Source organism: Grampus griseus, assembly GCF_964374135.1.
Source record: "Grampus griseus genome assembly, chromosome: 1".
In the NCBI taxonomy this organism is placed as follows: domain Eukaryota; kingdom Metazoa; phylum Chordata; class Mammalia; order Artiodactyla; family Delphinidae; genus Grampus; species Grampus griseus.
The window spans coordinates 56,939,698-56,960,385 of NC_139017.1; the positions used below are offsets into that span (position 1 = coordinate 56,939,698).

A 20,688-nucleotide genomic window follows, 5' to 3' on the forward strand; every position below is an offset into this window, starting at 1 on the left:
GCAGAGGTGGTGAGCAGGACACTGGCCCGGGGACTGAGTACAGGCTCTGCCCTTTCCTACTGTGGTACCCAGGTCAACATGCTCTATCCCTCGAGCCTTTGCCTCCTCATCTGTGTGAGGCAGTATGATGTTATCGTGACCAGAACAGACTCTGGAGCCAGAATTCCTGGGATCAAATTCTGCCACTCTCGGCCGTGTGCCTGCGGGCAAGTCATTTGAGGTAACTGTGCCTCAGTTTCCCTATCTCTAAAATGGGGGTAACAGTATATTCCATGAAGGGTTGTTGTGACGATTGAATGAACTTATAAATGTAGAACATTAGAATAGTGCCTGGCGCACAGCTTGTGCTCTATGTGTAGCTATGATTGTTGGTGTTGTTAGTGTGGGGGTGGTATTAGGGTCAATGTATAGATCAGGGATTAGGGCGAGCAAAGCCTGGTACACAGTATGCCCTGACTACAAGACGTTGTTCTTGTTATTACTGAAGTGCAGGTGAAATACAGAATTAGAAATGAAAAGGAGGGCCTCGAGGGAGTAGGAACAGTGTCAGCAAAGACAGGAGGCAAGAATGAGCAATGTGTGAAGAAGGAACAAAAAATAATCCAGTTCAGGTCCTCCATACAGGAGGCAATCTCTCTTCTGGTTTCTCAGCTTCCTGTGGACTCTTAGAATCCGTTAAAAAGGGCAATTTCCATCAGCTAATCTCCATGGCTTGCTTTTGAATGTTTTTCTGGATGCAGGCCTCCTGGAGCATCTGCTCCCCGTCGCTCCAAGGATGGGTCTCCAGGGGATGTTCTGCTTCCCCCTGGGGCTCCTGTTTGGCTCTGTGCTCTTGGTGGCCTCAGCCCCGTCCGCTCTCGAGTCTTCTGGCTGCAGCGAGAAGGAGCAACAGGTCACCGTCAGCCACACCTACAAGATTGATGTGCCCAAGTCCGCCCTGGTCCAGGTGGAGGCTGACCCCCAGCCCCTCCGTGATGATGGAGCCTCACTCCTGGCTCCAGGGGAGGCTGAGGAACAGAACATCATCTTCAGGCACAACATCCGCCTGCAGACGCCCCAGAAGGACTGCGAGTTAGCAGGCAGCATCCAGGACCTCCTGGCTCGGGTGAAGAAGCTGGAGGAAGAGATGGCGGAGGTGAAGGAGCGGTGTAGTGTCCAGCGCTGCTGCCCAGGAGCTGCTGGTGAGCTCACCACCTGGTATCCATTCAACAAACACTGAATGAGCACCTTCATGTGTTCCGCCAGCCTCATGACCACCCTGCCTCTCACTCTGGGTTTTCTCTAGGGGGTGCCACCATTGGCGCTTAGCTTCCAGGGGTTACCTTCAAGCCTGAGCAGGGAGGGACCAGCAACCCTTAAAGTGAGTCTGGACTCTTGGGTCAGTGCTTCTGGATGAGAACGCTTTTGGGTGCAGTTTTACCTGGGGATCCAGTCTCTATTGTAAGGGAAAGCAACGGGTTAGAGAGGAAAGCTCAATGGCCTTGGAGCTAGACAGGATTGGGTACAAATCCCAGTTCTGCCATTCTTTAGCTGTGTGACTTTGGGCAAATTCCTTAAGTTTCCGCAACTGTCCATTGAGGAGAATTCTATCAGCTAGTCTAGTTCTGAGAACTACGGATGATGTACAGAAGATTCCCGGCCATTAGGCAGAAAATCGTGAACTCTTTTATCAGTAACAAAGCACTACAATTTTTTTTTTTTTTTTTTTGCGGTACGCGGGCCTCTCACTGTTGTGGCCTCTCCCGTTGCGGAGCACAGGCTCTGGATGCGCAGGCTCAGCGGCCATGGCTCACGGGCCCAGCAGCTCCGCAGCATGTGGGATCCTCCCGGACCGGGGCACGAACCCGTGTCCCCTGCATCGGCAGGCGGACTCTCAACCACTGCGCCACCAGGGAAGCCCCTAGTACTACAATTTGATTTTACAAATAGTGAGTCCCCCCATCACCACATCTTTTTTTCAGCATAAACGGCCAGGCTGATCCAGATGATACTATAACCAGTGATACTTTGGCATATATTTTAATGCCTGAAGAAATCGCTACCGTTAAGAGCGCCTCTCATAAGCCAGACACAGAACTAGGCACGGAGGATGCTGTCATGAATAAAACAGCATGGAACTGCCCCTGAGGGACCTCGATGTCTAAAGTTTTTAGGAAGGAAAGAGGGTGTTCTGAGACAGGAGCTGGGGCTGGTGAAGAGACAGGGCTGACTGGCCCGCCCTCCAATTGCCTCTTGCTGTCTGGGGTTAGAGAGGGGAGACTGGTTAATCCTTCTCCCGTCTGCCACCCCCATAATGAGATTGGGCTATTTGATAGCTTCTGCAGATCCACTTTTCCAGGCTTCACTTTGGGATCATTTCCCAAGGACCCAGCCTTGCTAGGTCCAGCCCCCTCCAACCAAGCTCTCACCCAGCCTGGAGCTCTCCTGCCTGGCCCCGGAGCCCTGTCCCTTAGTGTAAGCTGGCCCGCTGACATCCAGGTTGGAGCATTTAAGGCGGCTTCATAGAAAAGTACTAAACAATTAGCCCCATTCACAGGGGAAGGAACCAAGAGAAGTCAAAGGAGCGCTCGGGATGAAAAGGGAAAGGCAAATGTGGTCCCTGTGGCTATTCAGACATAAAATATATCAATAGATCGCGCAGGTCCTCCTCTGGCCTAGGTTGGAAAAGGCAGACTCCCTGTGTTCCCCATAGGCCCTACCCTTCTCCACAGAAAGAGCTGCGCAGGACCCTGAAATCACCAGCCTGCTCTTAGGGGCCCCAGGGAAGGAGATTCCCCGCTCACAAGCCCTCAAGTCCCAGCTGACTGTTTTCCTCTCTCGGGCAGGTCTGAGTCACCACTGCAGCGGCCACGGGACCTTCTCCCCGGACACCTGCAGCTGCCACTGCGAGCAGGGCTGGGAGGGCGTCGCCTGCGAGCGGCCCGCCTGCCCCGGCGCATGCAGCGGCCACGGGCGCTGCGTGGACAGCCGCTGCCTGTGCGAGCAGCCCTACGTGGGGGCCGACTGCGCCTACCCCGCCTGCGCGGAGAACTGCAGCGGGCACGGCGTGTGCGTGCGCGGCGTTTGTCAGTGCCACGAGGACTTCACGTCTGAGGACTGCAGCGAGCGGCGCTGCCCCGGCGACTGCAGCGGCCAAGGCTTCTGCGACGCGGGCGAGTGCTACTGCGAGGAGGGCTTCACAGGCCTCGACTGCGCCCAGGGTGAGAGCAGAGATACGCCTTGGCCCGCCTCTCTTCTTAACTTGCCCCGGCGGTCCCCACGGCACCGTTTAACCATTAATTACATTTTGTCCTAAGAAGGGCACCCCCCCCCCACCTTTCGCCTACATCAGAATCCCCTGGAGGGCCTGTTAAAACACAGATTCCTGGACCCCTCCCGCAGGTTCTGGTTCAGCAGGTCTGAGGGACAGCCTGAGAACTTGCATTTCTAACAAGTTCCATGCTGATACTGCTGGTTTGAGGACCATAGTCTTACCTGATGGTGTGTGCCTGTGTTAGGTGTTACTGAATGAAGTCTTATGGCCCCAGGTGTTACTGAATGAAGTCTTATGGCCCCTGCTCGGGCCCTAGCCCTGCTGAGGCTCTCTGCCTGGTTAGGGGAGGGTTCTGGCTCTAGCAGCCAGTAACAAAACTTGAGCTGAAATCCACAAAACACAAGCTTTACTCAGTGGCCAAAGAATGGAGAAATGGTAACTAAGTTCACAGATCAACTTCTCCCACACCTGGCAAGAGAGATTTAATCCTAATGAGTAAAGACAAAGGGAGTAGGAGTGAGGCTAATGGCGGGGAAGCATATGCTTTAGTCTACCTGAGAAGGAGCAGTGCTTTTTCGAGGGAGTGGGGAGCCACTCTCTTTTCATCCTTTTTTGGTCCTTAAAGTCCCAGTCATGGCTGCTGGCAGGTGTGTCATTTAATATGCTAATGTAGTAAAATGAGCATAGAGTGAAACTCAGGGTCTGTCAGAGGTCAGATTCACCATCTTGGTCCCAGCTGCTTCCATCTTTTTTGTTTGTTTGTTGGTAGCTTCCTTTCTCATCCCTGGACCATTTAATTTAAAGATTTATGTTAACTCCTGCTAAACGTGGAGGCTGGAGGGTTTTGAACAAAGACTTGGAGCAGCTCTGGCAACATAGGGGGGTCAATATTAACTCCTAACCAGATAATAACTTTTGGGGGTCCACACTGGTGCCTTACACAGGCTCTGTATCCTCCACACCCACTGTCATAGTGTTAAGTATAAAGTAGGTGCTCAATGAATACATATTGGCTCTGGATTCCCACCCTTCTTTCCTCACCGTCTGCATGCTTGTTCCTGTTCTGTGTGCAGTGGTCGCCCCCCAGGGTCTGCAGCTGCTCAAAAGCACAGAGGATTCCCTGCTGGTGAGCTGGGAGCCCTCCAGCCAGGTGGACCACTACCTCCTCAGCTACTACCCCCTGGGGAAGGAGCTCTCTGTCAAGCAGATCCAAGTGCCCAAGGAGCAGCACAGCTATGAGATCCTTGGCTTGCTGCCTGGAACCAAGTACATAGTCACCCTGCGCAACGTGAAGAAAGAGATTTCCAGCAGCCCACAGCATCTACTTGCCACCACAGGTGAGGAAGCAGCCAGATGCCCCAGGTTTCCCAGTAGAGGCTCTGTTTTAAGCATTTTCTTCCATTGTCCCCACAAGTACCCTTGTACTACCCCAGGCTATTGCCCTGATTTGGGGTTTGGAAAACATAGCTGTTGCAATCCTAGGTTCTGAAGAAAAGTATCCATTCTTGTTCCTCTCTCTTTCCTCCATGATTATTGGGTCCTCCAAGCCAGTGATGGAGCCTGCTGGTTTGGGGCTCACAGCATCTTCTCTATCCCTGAGATTAGTGAGGTCTGATTGCCCTGCACCCACATACAAGCAGCCTTGGAGTACACCTGCATCCGCAGGCCCTCACTGAGCCACTGTGACCATTCAGCAAGATCAAGCTGGTATGGATGGGGGTCTGCTGAAGTCACCTGTATCAATTAGATTCATCCCAGCAGAAAAGAGAGGGTACAAACAGGGTAGCTGAAGGAAGTTTAATGAAGAGGTTATTTATAGAGGTATAAGTAGGGTTTAGAGGATGAAACACTCTAGGACTAGCATCAGTGGGGATCCACCCCAGTCTGAAGGGGCAGGGGATGGAAGTTGGTACTGAGACCCAGAAAGGACTTTAGGAGAGGGCTTCCTGATGGTAGAGGGATGCAGGCAGTCTACTGTGTCCAGACCAGGAGAGAGTGAGGAGATCAGTTGCCCTCTTCTGGTGACTCTCAATGGCTGAACATGACCAGAAACCAGAGGTCCAGGGAACCAGGCTAATGCATTTCATAGACGTCATAATCTGGGATACAGAGCAGGAAGGAGGATGGATCTGGAGGGATGGAGTCTCCAGGGCACCACTAAAGGCTATCAAAATGCTTGGAAGGACAAGCATCATTGCTTATTCTTTAGAAATTCTTATTTTCTCATGGAAGTACTTGAGGCAGCCTAGATCTTCAAGGGTTTGGAGAAACCTGGTTGTTTGAGTGATTCGGATTCATTCCTTTTCTCAGCATACTTTATTGAACATTTACTATGTGCCAGGCACTGTCCTAGATGCTAATAAAAATGAGCTGCCTCCATCTTGCCCTAAACTCTTGAGGAAAATCCAGGGACATCCAGGTGGATGGGCCTTTGACATGCAGTGTCTTTGGAGAATCATCAGACTGCCTGTCCTTTTTGGTGGTAAGGGTAGAATAGCGTAGGGATAGCTCAGTGTTGGAAAGAGCCAGGAAGGACTTGGCATGCTTGGGAGGGCAATTTGTGATTGCCTTTGTCAACGCCCTCCAGGCAAAGACCCCTCAGGGCACCCCTGTAGTTGAACAAGTTGGGTTTATTGATGGTTGTAGCATCGGAGCACACACACCATGGGGGACCGTGGGTGCCTCAGTAAGACAGTGTAAGAGGGGACTGGTGTAGAAGTTGGGCTTGTATTAGGTGATTTGGGGGAAGAGTTAAGGAAGCAGGGATTTGCTTTGGGTTGCATGCTGTCAGGAACTGGGGGTAATCCTTTGATTGGTATCTTAGTGAATCTTATGTGGAAAGAGGGCAGACTAGATGGAGGCTAAAGCTGTCATTGGTAAAAAAGGAACAGTCACTCATACCCGTCAGGAGGGAGGATGTTTAGTCACTTTTGTGAGTTGGACAATGTTTCGTTCATGTTTTGCCTGGGTGCAGATGTGATCTTGGAATCGTCTCGTTTGGTCTTAATTTGGCATGGCCACAGAGCACCTTGTCTGCTGTTGATGTCCTGTGGAATTGTTTATGTTCAACAGGAGAGCACCAAGGCCCACCTGTGAGAGCCAGGCCAGCTCCCAGCTGTCGGGCTCCTTTTCTCTTTCCCCTTTTTTTTTGGCGGTACGTGGGCCTTTCACTGTTGTGGCCTCTCCCACTGCAGAGCACAGGCTCCGGACGCTCAGGCTCGGCAGCCACGGCTCACGGGCCCAGCCGCTCCGCGGCATGTGGGATCCTCCCGGACCGGGGCAGTAACCCGTGTCCCCCGCATCGGCAGGCGGACTCTCAACCACTGCGCCACCCCATTTTTGTCTGTGGCTGCATCTGCATTTAGACAGGACGGTGCTCACAGCCTCTCAATGAAGAGCCGAGACACCTGTTGTGAAAGTCTTAGCAACCCCTCTAGGCTTCTTGCTCTAGGGACTTGTAAAATCCTGTGACTGTGAAGTCGTCTTTCTAATCGGATTCAAGTGAAACCCATTCTGGTTTGCTCCTCCGGGGAGCCTCAGCCGGAGAGACACTTATCCCCATAATCATCTTGAACCTTTTCATTAAGATCCTGCTTTTTCACTTGTGAGCCATGTAGGGCCCCTTCTGTAATCCTTGAGTCACTTTCATTACTCGCCTCTTGACCTGTTCCCTCAAGGAATTCCCATCTTTGAGGGAAGAACCTGGAGGCGGGCAGGTAGAAGGCAGAGCTTGGGCAGGAGTGCTTCAGGGGAAACGCTCCTTGAGCTTCTTTATCCATAACAGAGGGAATCAGAAACATTCAGAGCCATGGGACCTTGAGAGCGTAGAGTTCACCCCTTGACTGGTGCACAAATTCTCTGTCCTACGTCCTTGACAAGGGATCAGTCAGTCTGGTGGGAACACCTTCAGAACCAAGGCACTGGAGGTGAGGAAGGGGCAAGGCTGAAAGTCTGGGGGCTTGTCTTTCCTGTTACAAACTTCAGGCCAGGTGACATCGGCCTGGGATATGGACATTGGAACTCAAAGTGTTCCCAGAGACCCCAGACCCCTCTTCAACACCACCCAACGGTTCTTCCCACAGAGCCACATCAGCGATCCATTCCTTTGTAATAAGCATTATATTTTCATCTTTTTCTGAGTGGAGGGGTGAACATTTAGCCATGACTACTTTACTATGGGAGTTCCCTGGTGGTCTAGTGGTTGGGATTGCAGAGGCCTGGGTTGGATCCCTGGGTTTGGCTCAGCGTGGCCAAAGTACAAATCAAATCAAATAAAACACTGCACTCCCTTAAAAAAAATACTTCACTGTGAATAAATGTGCACAGTAACTCTCTTCCTTCATGGGATGTACCGGTGGGGCAGCTGAGGACACCAGGTACCTGGTGGAGGTGCTAAAATTTGGTAGAAGGTGCAGGAAGGATACTCAGAAGGACCAACTTAAAATTCTCCTGCTTCGTAGCTTTGCCTGTGTTTAATCCTTGTAGGAGAATTTGAGAGAAGGGGAAGGAGCTGTGATTTGGGAGACTGAGGAAAGAGCTGGTTGTATTACCAGTGTTATACTCCAGAAAATTGGAAATACAGTTCCCAAACTCTACCTGGAGGGGCCCTGAGCTTCTCATCCTGAGGTTGAGTCTCTGTGGGCAGGGCCTCTGCAGCTAAAGGGTGAGTGTTTAGTTCAGAGCTGTGTGAACCCTGGCCGAGTGGGTTGGCTGGTTGGCCTAGGAGGCGAGGTTCAGGGCTTGGCCACAGCGGCGTGGACAGGGCGGACTGCATGGCATCTGATGGGGTGGGATGGGGGAGAGGCTTCCCGAAGGACAGTCTATCCTCCATGCACAATGTGAAAAACAACCATTATTTGCTACTTTGGTAGTTCTAGGACACCTCCTAAGGACTGTGTCCTGGGGCTGAAGCCTGCTTTCAGTGTGTCAAGAAAGGGAGCTGACCTGGGAGCCAGTGTCTTGTTACAGACCTGCAGGCCCCTGATGTTCACTGCTTTCTCTTGCCCTCCCTGACCCCTGCCCTAGATCTTGCTGTGCTTGGCACTGCCTGGGTGACGGATGAGACTGAGAACTCCCTCCATGTGGAGTGGGAGAACCCCCCGACCAAGGTGGACTACTACAAGCTGCAGTATGGCCCCCTGACAGGGCAAGAGGTGGCCGAGGTCACCGTGCCCAAGAGTAGTGACCCCAAGAGCCGGTATGACATCACAGGTAAGAGCCAACACTGGGGATGTGAGATGTTTGCTAGTGGATGCTGAAGCGGGGACAGTGCGTGCAGAGGGGACCAGCATCTGTAGCACTCAGGTGTGCACAGAGGGTCCTGGGGCCTTGGGAATCACCTGAACCCTGACCCGGGAACTCCCAGAGGTGAGCCCACTCTGGGGGCCCGAGGTCTCTGCTCCAGCATTCCAGCACTGCCTCTGGAAGCTTGGAGCACCTGGGTAACAGATTACACATCCGAAATCTTCTCCCAAGTCAGCTAACCCTCTGGAAGCCCCTGTCTGTGTCTCGGGGTGGCTTTGATGGGACACAGACATTCCTTTTGGAAGAACTGGTGTGTGTGTGTGTGTGTGTGTGTGTGTGAGAGAGAGAGAGAGAGAGAGAGAGAGAGAGAGAGAGAGAGACATTGGTTGACTGAGGTTGGTTCGTTCAGTGCCATATGTGGAAGGAGCTGAGCTAGGCGGGCCTGGTGTAGGGTGCTCCTATCCCAGGTGACAGAGCTAACTCTGGGAGAGCTGGAAATCAGACGGCTGCAAACAGAACGGGGCCACGTAGGGCTGGGTAATGTTTTGTGACACCTGAAGTTTGTACAATTTTCAGTGTCCTCTTTAAGAAAAGTAATACACAAGCACGAATACCCAATTCAGCACATGGCCTTGGAAGGGGCCCTGAGGCTTTTTAGCTCCACGGTGAGTCCTCCTCTGGGGCCTTGTCCTGCCATCTACTCCCTGCATTCTGTCTTGAGAGGTCATCTTGCCGTTCTCAATGTTTTGTGCGGTGGCAAATCGCGTGTGTGCCTCATACATGCTGCTGTTTGCCCGCAGTTCACCACCAGAGTCTGAATATTTGTGTCATGAGAAACAGTCATTCAAGTTGCCGCTACAGAGAAACAACAAACAAAGATAAAGAAAAAAGAAAAAGAAAGGGCAAATTAAAGCAAAGAAAATAAAGAGGGAAAAATTAAGCTAATTATTACAATGGGGAGGAAAGAAACTTTTGAGGGAAAAGGATTGTTGGGAGCAGAAAAACATTTGGGCTGTAAATACAATTGGGAAATAAGGTCTCAGTGGTCCAAGAAAGGAGCTGGAACTCCATTAACTTCATCTCATCCGCTCTGGCCCGCGCTTCATGATGGATAAGCTCCGCAGTGATGCCTCGTATTCCACTGGTCCTGCAGCTCTTTAGCTGCCTTAGGTAGATTATAGTCTTGAGGAGAGAAGCTTAGCCCTCTCCACACCCTCACAGGAGAAATCCTGGGGAAGAGCAGTGCTGGGGCTTGAGGGTCTGGAGCCTGTACTCACACCCAGCACTGGCTGCTTGTTTCTAGGTCTGCAGCCCGGGACAGAATATAAGATCACAGTCGTCCCCATGAGGGGAGACCTCGAGGGCAAGCCGATTCTCCTGAATGGCAGGACAGGTAAGAACAACGGGGAGGCACTATGAATGCATCTCATGTTTGTATTCTGATATTTTCTTGGCTGACTCCTCTTTGGATAAAAACTCTGGGATCTGTGTGTAGAGACAGCCTGTCTCTTTGTGTACTGACATCTTTTGGGGGGCAGGAGAGGGGAAGCAAACTTCTTCTATTTCAAATATGTTTTGCCGTGGAAAATCTCTTCCAGGATCCTGGAGTCAAGGGGAAAGGCCATTTCCAGCACCTTTCTGCTTATTTTAATAGCTTCAAGCACTGGGTTTTTTTTTTTTTTAAGGCATTTATTATCTTGGACCTAGGCACACAGCTCCACATTACTTAAGACAGGTGATTTATAAATTTTTTCTTGTCATTCCTGTGGTGTTTTCATGACAAACACACTCAGGGAGTTTGCTTTAAAATGTCAAAAGATATTGAAGACTTTCACATGGGAGTAGCAATAGATTTAGCATCTGCAGATTTAGAAAATATACAATGACAAACGTTGCTATAAATCAGTAACATGTGACAGTCAGTTTGTAATTTATTAATCAGAAAAGAATTTGAAATCCTTGTAGTTACATATGCAAGATATCCTACGTAAGTTTTAGTTTTTAGGCAGTGCTTGAGCCTGTATTGAATTGTGAGCCTCCTGCGGTCACCCTGTGCTCCTGCCAAGTCGAGTCGGGAGGTGGTGATCTAGAGCCTACAGCCACCCGCTAGAGGCTAATCCTTGGAGCCGACAAAGAAGGGATCTTTGAATTTTGAGACTTCCTTGAAAAGTTTCGTAGTTCTTTTCAGTTCAGTCCTGGCAGTAGCTGGTTAGGGTGGTGAGAATAAGGGTGAGATGGTGCAAGAATTGAGTTCACTATTTCAGCTGCCAAATAGGTTGCATATCTGGAGTGTGAAAGAGTTATAGAGTTGGGCAATTATAAAAGATACTTTAATTTTCAACCATACAGTATAGACTGTGCAGCCTGCATGAATGGTGAACTAGTGAAACACGTTGGTGAATTAGAAAATGGCAAGTCCTTCCTTGCTTCTAGTGCCTTTCTCTTCAGCTGTGAATTAATTGAGAGCCTACCATGCACAAGGCATTATACCACTAAGCACTTCTCATAAATTATCTCATTTAGTTTTCATCATAATCCTGTGTGGTAGGTCCTATTATTATTTCCAAGTCACATATAAGACAACTGAGGCTTGGAGAAATTAAGCTCAAGGTCGCCCAGCCAGGAAATGATAGGGCTGGGATTTGAACCCAGGATGTCCACTTTGGTGGACCCCAAACTAAAATGCCACCTACTTTTACTTCTCTGTCCATTATTTCTGGTTAATTTTCATACTGTTTACTCCCTAACTGAAAAAAAAAAAAAATTCTGTGAGTCCTCATTGTCTTTGGATAACATAGACTTCCTTTATCTTGGCCTCTGTGGGCCCCTCCAACCTGGGCCATTGTTCTCAAAACTTCCCAACAGGAAGCCTTCCTGCAGCTGGACTGTTCTTGGGGCTCCCTAACACAGAAGGCTTATCTCTACCTCGTGGGTTTGGTCGTGTTGTTACCTCTGCCTAGGAAATTCTCCACTGTTATCTCTAGCTATCAATTAATTCAGTTCAACAGACATTAATTGCAGAGTACCATTGGGTCCTAGAGACACAAGCCCTTTAGTTACTTCCAAAGATGATGAGCTCTGGTCCCTGCCCTTCAGGGGCTCACAGCAGTAATAGCGCTCATCCTTCTGGGTCATCTCCAGTGTTAGCTGCTCCACTGAGGCCTTCTCGGACAATTTTAAATGGCAGCCATCTTTGCCTTTGAATTTCTAGAGCATTTAATTACATATGGCCTTGAATTGCTAGTTAACCTTTCAAGCATATTATCCCAACTAGAAGTTGAGCATTCAAGAAATGTTTTTTTATTGTCAATACTATTCTAAAAGCAGGATGGGATATTTTATTGGATTGCAAATAAATTTGTGTTATGTGTCTTACCAACATGAAAATAAAAGACACAATATTTTCTAAGGTCAGGAAGCACTCTCAAACCTGGCTAGACAATTAATGTAAGGGGGAAAAAAAAATCTCTCTTTTCTCCAGGTGTTTTGCATTCCATGAGATGGAAAAACACTGGCATATAAGAATGGCATAAGCATGTGCAGGGAGGAAATGGCACAGTTCAGGTATTTTCCATTTAACGAGTCACTCAGTGGAACTAATACCATGAAAGTGAAAGGGTTGATTGGAAATGCTCACCCTGTTAACATACTCAAAGCGCGCTGAAAGGCACTTCTAGAAAGGCAAGGCTTTAGAAACAGATCAGTTTCCGGAGAAGCAAGCACCGGCCAGGCCAGTGTCTCCAGGGAGAAATGTCCCTGAACTCCTCCATCAGACTGTCACAGCCACTTCACATCAAATGACAAGAGAGGCAGGCCCCTAACTAAGAGGTGATGCTATCCCTTTTTTCTTCATTTCTCCATCTGTAAAATGAAAGGGTGGACTAAATGCATTTCAAGTCCCTTCTCTTATTTTTTTTATGATTATGATTTTTTAATCATGTCTGTAAGTCATGCCTTTCCATGGTAAGTCTAAAACAAAGGACCGCTTGCTTTGTTATAATTTCCCACGCTCCCATGCACAGCAGAGCGTAGAGCTTAGCATATTCGCTTAACAATTTTCTCAGAACTTTTCCCCTTAGACTATGTTATGAAATAGAAGTTTTGGCAACTCTTATTATCCTTTTCGCTTTTTATTGCTTCCCAAACACAATGCTTCATTTTGAAATGGCCCAGCCCCCAAAACTTTCCTTCTCAAACGCCTTCATGTTTCAAGATGAGCTCCTGTCAACCCTCAGAACTCCTGTCTCTCACAGCCTCCCCACACATACACCCAATAGCTGAAAAACGATGAGGATCTCTAGCATTTGTGTGTTCTAGGTACCGTGGGGCTTCATAAACATTATATTCGGTCCTTCTAAAAGCATTGTAAGCATTATTATTCCCGTTTCACAGGTGAGAAAATTGAAGCCTACAAAGTTTAGGAGATTCAGAGTGAACTAGTGAATGGCATTTGAATTTAGGTTCGCTTTCCAGAAGCAAAGCTAGGGGATAGCAGGAAGGTGGGTTGATCTCTTTGCGTACATTCTCTACAAATGGTGCCTTTTGAATAATTTTATTGCCACAATGAAAAGCAGTAGAGGAGACCTGAGAAAGCATAGCTACTATAGTCCAGAGGCACCTCTTCCGTGAACTCACCTTCAAACCAGTAGCATAGGCCCTGTCCCCCATCTCTGCCTCCAAACCCATAATATCCTCATGGATTTCAGACCTTGGTTGTTCCATTTTCCACTACGCCACGTGGGTGACTCACAAGTGGCCATTGTGAATGGAGAAGGCTCTCCCTAATGCCTGTGGCCATGGGTTGGAGTGTGGACCCGTGCTGTTGGGTTTGCCAGCATAGACTGAGGACAGCCGTGCCCTACCCAATCCTGTGATGAATCTTGTTATAGAGTGGAATAATCTTTCCTGATGTGTCTAGAGCTCTTAATTAGCCTTTTCTGTATCCTCAGTTTTGTAAATTAAATCTCTGACACGGGGCTTACCTTTATTCCAATACATGCACTCAAAAGTGAATCCTACCTATCAAGCCTCTTAAATCTTGTTTTAAATCTCCCTAACCTCAGTGGCCCTGAGAAAGGTCCCACCAGGGCAGCTGGTGTCCAGCAGGTGGGAAGTTGCAGCCTGAGGAGGAAGTTGGGGCTGGGGTGGCAGGGCCTGTCTCCCAGTTGAGGCTGCTGCTGGGACTCCTGTAGGATTTGGCCAGCTGCTGCAGCTACCAGAAGGCTTTGTTCCACGGCAAAGACTATTTATGATCCTCACATTCCTTCTCGGCAGAGAGGGGGGTTTTGGTCCTGCTAAGCTGGCTTCTTCCAATGATGTGGCGTATTGTGCGGGGTCACAATATCACTGAGGCTTTCCTTCTACATCTGTATCTTGGCGTCTGATTCCCATCCTGAAATTTATCCAAAAAAGAGCAGCTCTTTGAAGAGCCTCCTACTGACTTAAGTTGTTGTTGTTGTTAGGGAGTTGAGAGAAAAGGGGCAGGGAGTCCTGAGTTCCAGGCTGGCCCAGCCTCTCACTGGCTTTCTGGGTTTGGAGAAGTCCCATCTCCTCTCTGGGCTTGGTCTCTGTAACCCTGACATGGTGTGATTCTATTTTTCCTTCCTACCTTCTCACTCTTCATAGCCAAGATGTCTTTTCCTGGTTCTCCTCCATTCCTGGGGATTCTGGGACAGTTGGCGGGGGAAGGAGCTTCAGGGCTGTGTGTCAGAAATCAGGCCTTGTGTCAGAAATCTATACTCTCCTGAATTGGTTCCCATAATCACTGGTGGCAGCTTATCCCTGTTCGGCCAAGTGGGATGGACTGGCCTCAATCCATAGAGAGTGATGGAAAGACAACATTTAGTTTCTTCTTTGAGGGTCATTCTCTCATCTTTCTGATCTCTGCTTTCCTAGATGTTAGAGTGTTATAGTGGCTGCCACAGAGCTAAATTGTGTAATCCCCAGAGGTAGCCCCTCATCTCACGTTCATTCCTATGTGCTTTTAATCTCTAAGAAAAGCTGTGTTACATAAGCTTACTTTTTGCAAATAACCTACAAAACTCTAATGTGTCTAAAAAACCAGCTGCCATTGATTGACCACATACTATGTGCCAGGAGCTTTTCATACGTTACTCTATCAAACCTCATAATAATAACATAATATTTCCTCCATCCACCCAGCTGGATGTGATGGATCTCGAGAGGGCTGCACACACAGGCAGCCCTGACCCTTCAAAGCCATGGACCTGTGCTGAGGGTCCTGGCAGCCGTGGTGGCACGCACTGATCTGGGGCAGGGAGTGGTGGTGGGAGGCACTTCTGGGGCTGTGGGTTGTACAGATGTGGGAGAGGATGAGGGCCAGGGACTTCAAGAGGCAGGACTCTCTGGGTGTTCCCCATCTTCACTTTTCCAGTCCAAATGTCCCCACTCCCGATATGGTACCAATTTCCCCCTATTGACATATCACCATTGGAGGCTCTCTTCATTGCCTCCCTGTCATGTGCAGAATCATGCTATGCACAGAAAGGGGCAATGGGATGAGGTGGGAGTCCTCTCCCCTGCTGTGTACACTTTTTCCTGAGCATCCTCTTAGAGCCTACTCGAGCCCCCAGAGGCCCAGGACATGGCCCTGTTAGTGTCTGTGTTCTGACGGCACTGCCCTTTCATCCCAAGAGGCCCACTCTACCAAATGGGTATGAGGTATGCCCAGACCCTGTCTCCCAGAGGCAACAGTCTGGGACCATTTCCTCTTTCTAGTTGCCACTCCAAGTTCCAGTCCACTAGTGCTTCTGGGTTTCAGGTTGCAAGAAATTTTCAGGTCATACTTTATCTATTTTATTTGTAGTTTGGTATTATCATTCTTAGTAGTAGTCGTAGTTCCATGAGAAGAGGCCGATGGTAGTGCCGCTTAGCCTATGGTGGTATAAGGTGGAAATGTGTAATCTTTGGTAGATAGACTGGGTTCACATCTTGGCTCTACCAGTTAATATGTCCAAAAGTAAACCCTTGGTCCCATTCCTCTCCCTAGCTTCTACTGAAAACCCTGCCCTCCCTCAGACCTCCCCATCTCTGTAAATGGTCACTCCTTTCTGCAAATTGCTAAAGACCCAAACCAACAAGTCATTACAGCCCACATCAAATTCATGAGCAGATTCTGGCAGCTCTGTCTTTGAAATCTCCCCAACCCGCTTTCATCTGCCACAGCTGTCCACGTTCCTGTCATCTCATACATAAACTGTTGTAGCAGCTTCCTAGGTGACCTCCACTCTTGACCTGCAATAGTCTGTACTCTCTGCAGCAGCCAGAGGGGTCCTTTTATAAAGCAAGTCAGATCATGTCATTCTCCTGTGAAAACCCCCCAGAAGCTTCTCATCTCATTCAGTGCAAAAGCCAAGTTGTTACAATGACTTTCAAAGGCATCTATTTGCCTCTTCACCTCATTGGCCTCACCTCCAGCCACTTGACCTCCTCACTTACTCTGTCCGGATGCACTGGCCTCCTGCTGTTCCCCAAATACGTGGAGCAGGGTCTTTGAACTTGCTGCTCCCTCTGCCGGGAATGAGGTTGCCCAGATTGCATGTGGCCCAATGCCTCATTTCATTTCAGTCTTTGCTCAGCTGTTACCTTCTCACTGACCTTCCTTCTAAAATCACAAATATCTTTTGTTCCTCACTTTCTAATTCCTTTGCCTTGCCCTATTGGGCTTCCCAATACTATCCCCACTTGTTTATTGTCTGGCTCTTCCAGGAGAACGTAAGCTCCCTGGTAGAGAGTCTTTATTCTCTTCATTGCTTATATTAGTTTCCTAGGGCTGCTATAACCAAGTACCAAAAACTGGGTGGCTTAAAACAGAAATTGAGTGTCTCACGGTTATAGAGGCTAGAAGTCTGAAATCAAGGTGTCAGCAGGGCCACGCTCTCTCCGACAGCTCAAGGTGTTCCTTCTTTGTCTCTTCCAGCCTCTGGTGTTCGTTGGCAATCCTTGCATTCTTTGACTTGTAGACGAAGCGCTGCAATCACACGGCTGTCTTCTTCCTGCGTGTCTTCATCTTGTCTTTCCTTGTATGTGTCTGTCTCTGTGTCCAAATTTCCCCCTTTTATAAGCACAGCAGTCATATTGGATCAGGCCCACCCTAATGACCTCATTTTAACTTGATTATCTCTAGAAAGACCCTATTTCTAAATGAGGTCACATGTTGATGGACTTCGGTTTAGCACTTAGATATACCTCTGCAAAGGGCGGAGGACACAACTCATAACACTGCTGAGTCCCCAGCTCCAAGTAGGCACTCAGTGATTGTTTAAAGAAAGAATGAGTCAGGGACTACCATTTACTATCTGTGTGACCTTGGGCAAATTATCTAATCTCTCTGAGTCTTGCATATAATTAGTGATCTAAAAATGGTAACCATTATTAATTTCCCCAATTAGTACATGGAGAATCTGATAAATGCCTTATGTTGTTGCCATGAAGTCTGCTTAAGTAATGTATGAAAAGCACCTGGCACTTAATATGTGGTCAGTAAATGGCAGTTGATTTGTTAAATAAAATATGCACTGTCTCTGGTGATGGAATGTATTTCATTTCCTTGCACACAAATAAAACATGGCCACTGTGCTTAAGAAAGGTGCATTGTAGCTGTTGTTAAAGAATGTAGCTATGTAAAGTTGTAACATCTCTGCTGGAAAACTCTTGGCCAAGAGAACTACAACAAGATGGGGAAGAAGAAAAATGCTTAGGTTTCTGAGAATAAGAGACTTTTTTGTGTGTCTAACCAAAAGGATCCCGATCTATTTGTAAGTAGGGTTCTCAGGGCAAGCATCTTTATTAGTGACCTTGATGGATGCACTCAGATGGTTTGCAAATGATAAGAAGCTGGAAAGGAAAGTGGCCATGTTGGATGAAAGACTAAATTATAAATGGAATCCATAAGGTAAAATATAACAAGGATAATTGGTGGATCCAGGGCATGTATTATATGCAAAAAATGGGGGAGATGTAGCTTAATGTGAAGGTTCTCAACATCTGAGGTACATCAGAATAACCTGTAGAGTTTTGCATACTTGTTTTTAAAATAGAGATGTCAGGGCGTATTTCAGACATGCTGAAGTAGACCCTCTGGTGGTGGTACTTAGTAGGTGTCCAATGTTGGCAAAGGTTGAGAGCCCCTGGGGTAACCGGGACAAGTATGAAAAACTTAGGGATTTTTCTGAGACTGTGGGATGAGGCTATGTTATTGGGGGGTAAAGTGTCTGGGACATGGAGGGCATTTTGTTCTGGGTTGGTGCTTCTAGAATATAAAGTCTGCATGAGCAGGGATTTCTGACTATTTTGTTAATTGGTGATTCCTGAGTGCCATTACATGGCCATGGCATGGGATGGATGCTCAGTGAATTGTTGAATGAATGAGCTAAGTTTTGGGAATTTTTCTCGAAAAGGAAAAGACAAGAGCATGTTTAGATATAAGTGCCAGGTCTAGAAACTCTAAGTTGGAAGTTGGGAAGTTAATAATATAAATTTATAACATAATATAGTATGATATGATATAATATAATTGTTTTTATAAGTTGGAAGTTGATAATATTAGTTTATAATATAATATAATATAATTAATATAATATAATACTTTTTAACTTATAAGTGCATAAATTAGCGAGGTGAAGCTGTTTGATTAAAGGAGAATTAGGAAGGAGAATGAGAATTATTCTTGAACACTTGCTGGATGGTCTCCAGGAAGAGGAATTAGGTGTATTCTATATGCCCACCAAGGGTAGACATACTCAAAGGAGTAATACTTTAAGTGGCCACACTTGGAGGAGTTTTCTCTAATGTGCTCATTGATTATAAAATGGAAGTCCATCAGTAAGACCTTTCTCAGCTTAGGGTTCAAGCAGAGGCCAGTTGTCTACCTGTCACAGATGATGGAGAGGGCCTCTTGCATTGCATAGACTATGGAACCAGGTCACCCAGATGCACTCAATCTTGAAACATTTGTGATCTTGACCAGCCAGATGCCTTCTCTACTTTTTCTTTCTCATATATTTTTATGAAGAGATTGATAGTCCAACCAATTTGGTCACTGATCGAGTGACAGAAGACACAGCGATGGTCTCCTGGAACCCAGTCCGGGCTGTCATTGATAAGTATGTGGTGCGCTACATCTCCACTGACGGGGAGATGAAGGACACAGCTGTGTACAGGGAGCAGAGCAGCACCGTCCTGACGGGCCTGAAGCCAGGAGAGGTGTACAAAGTCTACGTGTGGGCTGAGAGGGGCAACCAGGAGAGCAAGAAGGCCGACACCAAGGCCCTCACAGGTAACAGAAGGATGGGAGTCTTCACTCATTCTTACTGTCTCCCATCTCTAAAGAAACAGGTTTCCTCATGGCAAGGAGAAGATTGATTTTTGAATCAGGAGGCTGATGCCCACCTAGCATCAACTTTTTCGTTTGCAGGTGTGTGGGTGGGGGGTTGCAAAGGCAATTTCAAATTTCATAATTATGAATTTTTTCCTTTTTAACCTCAAGCAAAAGAGACCATCCTTTTTATTTGATACAGAAGGTCATACTTATTTGGGTTGGAATTCCATATGCAACTCCCTTGGAGTAGAGGAACACTTTCTAATTTTCATTTTTTGGACATTAAAACTCAAAACATTGGGCTGACAGTGAATTTGAATGCTCATCTCAGTTTGCAGTGACTGTACAGGCATGTTGCATGTAATCTGGAGCTCTCTTTCAGACCATGGAAATGGTTTGCCTCCTGAGTCAACATTTACCAAATGTACCAATTCTGACTTGAAGCTTTCAGAAAGTGTGAGGGCTCCCTTACTCCATCCAGTTGTTCTGCTCAGCTGGGGCCTGCGGGTGTCCTGAGGCTGCATGGGGGTGTATCCCAGATATTCCTTCTGCTTAAAACCTCCTCTGGCACTGTCCCTGAGTTCAGAGAAGCCTAATCCTGGAGTCCACTTGAAGTTCCAAACACTTGACAGGAATCATAGAAAACAATTCACTTATTGATTGGCCTTTTTTGTGGACACTTAGTGTAGAGACTCTCAGACAAGCTGATAATTGGTTAGGAATATGGTTTCAGAAGCTTGACTGTCCAAGTTTTAATCTCAGCTCTACCATTTACTAGCTGAGTGATTTGGGGCAAGTTGCTTTGCCTCTGTTCCTCAGATTCTTGTCTGTAAAATGGGGCATATGAATGTCTACATCACTGGGTTAGTGTGAGGGTTACATGAGTTAATTCATGTAAGTGCCTGACATAGAGAGTGCTACATAAATGATAGTCATGCTTATTTCTTAAAATGTGTCTTAGTCTGTTCGGGCTGCTATAGCAAAATACCATAGACTGGGTGGTTTAAATAACAGAAATTTATTTCCAGCAGTTCTGGAGCCTGGAAAGTCCCATGATCTGGGTGCCAGTTGGTTCATTTATTGGTGAGAGCTCTCTTCTTGGCTTACAGATGGCCACCTTCTTTCTTACATGGTGGAGAGAGGAAGTTCTGGTCTCCTCTTCTTCTTAGGAAGGCACTAATCCCATCATGGGGGCCCCCATCCTCATGACCTCTTCTAAACCTAATCACCTCCCAAAGGTTCCACCTCCAAATACCATCAAATTGGAGGTTAGGGCTTCAACATATAAACTTTTGTGGGGGGACACAAACATTCAGTGCACAGAAATGTTAATCTGCATTTGACCTTGAAGCACTTTGTGTTGCATAGCCTCCTGGGGCCAGATGGGCCTTGTCTCCTCCAGGGGAAGGAGAAGTTGACAGTAAGGATGGTGAGACCTAGTTTGTTTAAAGTCGAGGTCAGGAAACCTTCTGTAAGAGGCCAGATAGTAAATATTTTCAGCTTCGGGGACCAAAAAGTCTCTGTTGCAACTGCTCAACTCTGCCATTGAAATGAGAAAACATCCATAGACAGTATGGAAATGAACTAGCATGACTGTGTTCCAATAAAATTTGATTTATAAAAATAGGCAGTGGGTCAGATTTGGCCCATGAGCTCTAGATTACCAGCTCCTGGTTTATATTACACACGGCCCTCCATTCACTAGGATTTTGAGTGCTATGAAAAGAAAGAGCATGTGGGTCAACCTTTTTAAGACAGTGGAAGTTGGAATGGAGAAGAGGCTTCCCCTTTCTCAGGTGGGCATGGTGCAAGGAAAGCACCCCAGATCACGGGGAGCCACTGGGGTGTGGTA

At 47.5% G+C, this 20,688-nt stretch overlaps 1 protein-coding gene across 1 annotated transcript in view; it reads left to right on the forward strand.

The window, feature by feature from the left end:
* Positions 1–775: 775 nt before the first annotated feature.
* The window catches only part of TNN (tenascin N), a gene marked incomplete at its 5' end in the record, with an annotated part of 52,289 nt that continues 32,376 nt past the window's right edge, over positions 776–20,688 (forward strand). Inside the window, 6 exons of the mRNA XM_082657082.1 lie at positions 776–1,181; positions 2,826–3,200; positions 4,327–4,590; positions 8,279–8,464; positions 9,801–9,890; positions 18,531–18,794. Of these exons, the coding sequence (XP_082513208.1) occupies positions 776–1,181; positions 2,826–3,200; positions 4,327–4,590; positions 8,279–8,464; positions 9,801–9,890; positions 18,531–18,794 (1,585 nt within the window). The remainder of the gene's footprint in view (positions 1,182–2,825; positions 3,201–4,326; positions 4,591–8,278; positions 8,465–9,800; positions 9,891–18,530; positions 18,795–20,688) is intronic.